General features: G+C 44.2%; 1 protein-coding gene across 1 annotated transcript in view; it reads left to right on the forward strand.

The window, feature by feature from the left end:
• Window positions 1–2137: 2137 nt before the first annotated feature.
• The window catches only part of ly6pge (lymphocyte antigen 6 family member pge), a 5343-nt gene continuing 2587 nt past the window's right edge, over window positions 2138–4893 (forward strand). The window contains exon 1 of the mRNA XM_012816447.3: window positions 2138–2938. Within this exon, the coding sequence (XP_012671901.1) occupies window positions 2878–2938 (61 nt within the window). The 5' untranslated portion in view covers window positions 2138–2877. The remainder of the gene's footprint in view (window positions 2939–4893) is intronic.

Below are 4893 nucleotides of genomic sequence, written 5' to 3' on the forward strand. Positions count from 1 at the left end.
TGAACAAATTACAGCATTATTATATGCCTATATTAAATGATATATCAAACATAAACATTTAAACAAATAACATTTCTGTTATATTTTCACCTGTATCCCCACCCAAAACCCTGATCTCGCACGTACATAGTTTTCATTTAGCAGCTGATATGTCATGCTAAAACACCTCTTGTTTCCTTACAAATGGAACAGACCTATTTTAGACCTGCTTTTATGAGGCAGAGAATTCTCACCCAAATTAAAGACGCGCTCTCGTCAGGCAGTTTTAGTAAATACCACGGAATACATAATTAGGCACACTTTACGCATCTCCTCCCATCTCTTTGCGGTGAGCAACCACTTTCCCTTATACCCTCCCATTTATGCATATGTATTAGACAGGAAGCGCAACTCTATCCGCTTCAGTAGGGGGGCGATCTGCGATTTTCCCCAAGTGCGCTGCGTTTTGTAAATACGGTTCCATGTCTACCCGCATTTTGCGTAGACATTACGCCTGAAGTGGGCACATTTCTTTTAGTAAATCTGGCCCTGGGTCTTAATTTAACATGCCCAACCATATGATATGAGGAATGAAAACCAGTGTCTTTTAATTCTCTGGTTTATACTTGAGTTTGTGTGTGTCTGTATGTGTCTGCGTGTGTCTGTGTCTGTGTGAGTGTGTGTGTGTGTGTGTGTGTGTGTGTGTGTGTGTGTGCGCGTGTGTGTGTGTGTGTGTGTGTGTGTGTGTGTGTGCGCGTGTGTGTGTGTGTGTGTGTGTCTTAATTTAACATGCCCAACCATAATCTGACGACAGCATCAGAGAGAATGGGTGCCATTGTAATGAGAAAAGCCCAATATGTCAAGGATATGAGGAATGAAAACCAGTGTCTTTTAATTCTCTGGTTCATACTTGATTTTGTGTGTGTCTGCGTGTGTCTGTGTCTGTGTGTGTGTGCATGCGTGTGTGTGCGTGTGTGTGCGTGTGTGTGCGTGTGTGTGCGTGTGTGTGCGTGTGTGTGCGTGTGTGTGTGTGTGTGTTTGTGTGTGTGTGTGTGCATGTGTCACTGTTTGGGTTTCTCTGGATCTTCTCAGCAAGTGCTCAGCTCAAGCAGATAGACTTTTAAGACAGGATTCCTGGCAGCCTGACAAGATTTAGTCTGGATATAGTGAAACATCTCTTATTAAAACAGACCTACACCTTTCTAGAACTGTCATCTCTTGAACAGCTTGTGTATGCCTGTTAAAATGGTTTCCCCCACCATTTCAGTACTGACATGTGATCAGTATTTGGCACCATTGTGTCCTGAGAGGCTATTGGTGTCAGGCTGTCTGATCTGGCATCGTTTTGTCTGGTCTGTGAGAACAGCAGGGGGTGATTATGTTGAGAGCAGACTGCAGTTTCTAGCGTGAGGCTCTCCCTCTCCTCAGGCCCAGAGGATGGCTCCAGTAATAGTAATAATAATAATAATAATAACAATAATAATAATAATAATAATAACAATAATGATCATTATAAAAACAGTTGTCAGGCTCTGGCAGATTACATGCTTTGATTATTAATCTGACCCCTGATTTGTAACTGACTCATTAATCTGATCCCTGATTTGTAATCATTTTCATATCTATGGTATCAGAGCAGGGAGCATTCATATCTATGGTATCAGCGCAGGGAGCATTCATATCTATGGTATCAGCGCAGGGAGCATTCATATCTATGGTATCAGCGCAGGGAGCAAGGCTTATTGCCCAACACGGGGGTCGGTGTGAAACTGCTGCAGTCATTAATGGAGGATGTTTCCCCATCATCTGTCTCCCCTAGTTTGACTTGGCCTGGGGTTTCAGAAGAACTGGGTGGCTGCTCTGTTTTCATGTGAATATCATCATGTCTTCCTGACCTCATTTCAAGCAGTCGTAAACCGTGACTTACAATGGAGGACCAGTAGACAGACCAGAGCAAATGAATACAAATCTTCCACAACTTTTTGAAACTTGTTGTAATGATTTCAAGCAAGCATTTTGTCATCTGTCTGTGTGTGAGTGTGAGTGTGTGTGTGTGTGTGTGTGTGTGTGTGTGTGTGTGTGTGTGTGTGTGTGTGTGTGTGTGTGTGTGTGTGTGTGTGTGTGTGTGTGTGTGTGTGTGTGTGTGTGTGTGTGTGTGTGTGTGTGTGAGAGCCTGACTGATGAAACCCATTTCATGGGGAGCTGTGGTGCAGGCAGCAGCCCTGTTCCATGGATGGGCCTGAACGCCCATGGGGACCCGGGTTCGAGTCCGACTCGCGGTCATTTCCCGATCTCTCTTCAGCTCGCTTCCTGTCTCTCTTCACTTTCCTATCAAATTAAAGACAAAAAGCCCAAAAATAAATCTTAAAAAAAAACAAAAAAAACATTTAATTTCAGATGGGCATCCTGAATGGGTGACCAGGTCTGAGACACACAAGTGTGTAGTTCAATAACCAGGTCTGAGAAACAGAAGTGTGTAGTTCAATAACCAGGTCTGAGACCACAGAAGTGTGTAGTTCAATAACCAGGTCTGAGACCACAGAAGTGTGTAGTTCAATAACCAGGTCTGAGACCACACAAGTGTGTAGTTCAATAACCAGGTCTGAGACCACACAAGTGTGTAGTTCAAGTCCAAAGGCATGATGGGACTGTAGAGGGCGGGGCCTCACATGGGCCCGTGCTACCTTCCTCTGATTGGTCCAAGTGACGAGGCCACGCTCACGTCCTAAGAAAAGACGCGCCGCGGGGCCACGGGGGTGGAGGAGGCAGCTAATCTTCCTGTCCATGCTAGCTGGTGGCATTAGCACTGTGATAGTGTGGATTAAGATCAGGGGGGTTTAAGGAGCAAACAATCTTCTTTTCATTGTGCGATCGCCACAGCCAAAGACCACCCGCGCCATGAGAGCTGCCCACTGCTGCCTGCTGCTCGGGACCCTCCTCGCCCTCCTGGCTCATCACAGTAAGGATGACGCTCTCTCTCTTATCATATATATTATAACTCCTCAAGCTTCTCTCTCTTATTATATATATTATAACTCCTCAAGCTTCTCTCTCTTATTATATATATTATAACTCCTCAAGCTGCTCTCTCTTGTTATATATATGAAACTGCTCAAGCTGCTCTCTCTTGTTATATATATGAAACTCCTCAAGCTGCGTTTCTGTTGTTGTGTCTCTTGACTCACTTTGCTTTGCAATAGAAGTTTGTGTGTGAGTGTGTGAGAGTGTGTGAGAGTGTGTGTGAGTGTGTGTGTGTGTGAGTGTGTGTGTGTGTGTGTGTGTGTGTGTGTGTGTGTGTGTGTGTGTGTGTGTTTCTCTTCCCTGCCTCTGTGCCTCAATGAGTTGACCCTACTTCCACATTTTGACCTTAACTCCTCACTTGAGTTTTTCTTGGTGGGGGGCTTGGCAGCGATGTGGTGTACACTCTCTGTCTCCGTCTGTGCCCACTCGTATGATGGGTCATCATGTTTCAGTGTCTGTGCCCATTCGTATGATTGGTCATCATGTTTAAGCCCATCCTCTGAAGGACTCTCCCCATCCTCTGCGCTGGCTGAAGGGTGCCTGGGAACCGGGGGACACTAAAAAAGGGGGCAGGATGATGGGTCATCATGTTTAAGTCCATCGACCCTTTCAGGTCTGGGTCTGTTCTGTTTGGAAGTAGCTGACAGTTTGATTGGACCAAATTGATGCCATAGTTGTTGTGCAGTTTGAAACACATGCATGCTGTGCCAGTGAGTGTCAAAAGATAGTTTGGGTGTGAGAGGCTTTGAACTGTTCATATTCAGTGTGATAGTTTGGGTCTGAGAGGCCATAAACTGTTCATATTCAGTATGATAGTTAGGGTGTGAGGCCATGAACTGTTCATATTCAGTGTGTTGATATTAGTGCACTGACTGGAAACCTAATTAGATTTGAGAGCTTGCCAGTGAACACAGTGAATACATATGAATGTGTCTGATGAATGCACTTAATTCTGTGTGTGTGTGTGTGTGTGTGTGTGTGTGTGTGTCTGTGTGTGTGCTAGAGAGAAACACCATATGGCCTAAACGGGGAAGAGATTATGGGATGCCACTCAGACAATCCTGAACATTCGTTGGCTTTTGGAACCAGTATAATCACTTTTTATGAAAGTAAAATCCATTCTTGTTTTATTTTGTACCAAGATCAGAATTCCTTTTCTTTGCTTGTCTTTGCGTTGTCGTTTTATTTGCTGTGAAGTCTGCTATCATCTCTTTACTGGCAGGTGATCTTCCTGGTTAATCTCCTAAGAAGTCTTTAAGCTAATGATAGTAGCACATGGTCGAGGCTTGGGTGTTGTCAGAGGGGATTGGGATCGGCCTTTGCATGAAGTGTGTCATTTGGACCTAGCCCATAGAAATAGATTCTCAGATTCCCTCCGCCAGCTCTGAACGTTAACTGAAGTTGTAAACGTTTAGAGACTAGTTTTTGTTTCCTGTTGATGTTGTAAAGGTTTGAAGACTAGTTTTTGTTTCCTGTTGATGTTGTAAAGGTTTAAAGACAAGTTTTTGTTTCCTGTTGATGTTGTAAAGGTTTAAAGACTAGTTTTTGTTTCCTGTTGATGTTGTAAAGGTTTAAAGACTCGTTTTTGTTTCCTGTTGATGTTGTCAATTAAGCTGCATCAAAAAAATGTTGATGCTCCTGAAAAACAACAACATTTGTTTCTAGTTTCATCAGTGGTTGCCATGGTCGCATGACATATTTGTGTAGCTGAGCTCAGGTTGAGCCGATTTGAGATGTGTTCAGAGAGCATGTTTTGAGCGGCGCGGCACGGCGCGGCAGACAGGACAGTCCTATTTCCATCTGACGCGTTTGGATTTCAAGGAGCTCTTGAGTCCCAGCACGGGGTCTGAATCCTATCTGCCTCCGGGTTATATCGGTTCCCACTCATCTTCT

Source organism: Clupea harengus, chromosome 13, assembly GCF_900700415.2.
Source record: "Clupea harengus chromosome 13, Ch_v2.0.2, whole genome shotgun sequence".
Taxonomy (NCBI): domain Eukaryota; kingdom Metazoa; phylum Chordata; class Actinopteri; order Clupeiformes; family Clupeidae; genus Clupea; species Clupea harengus.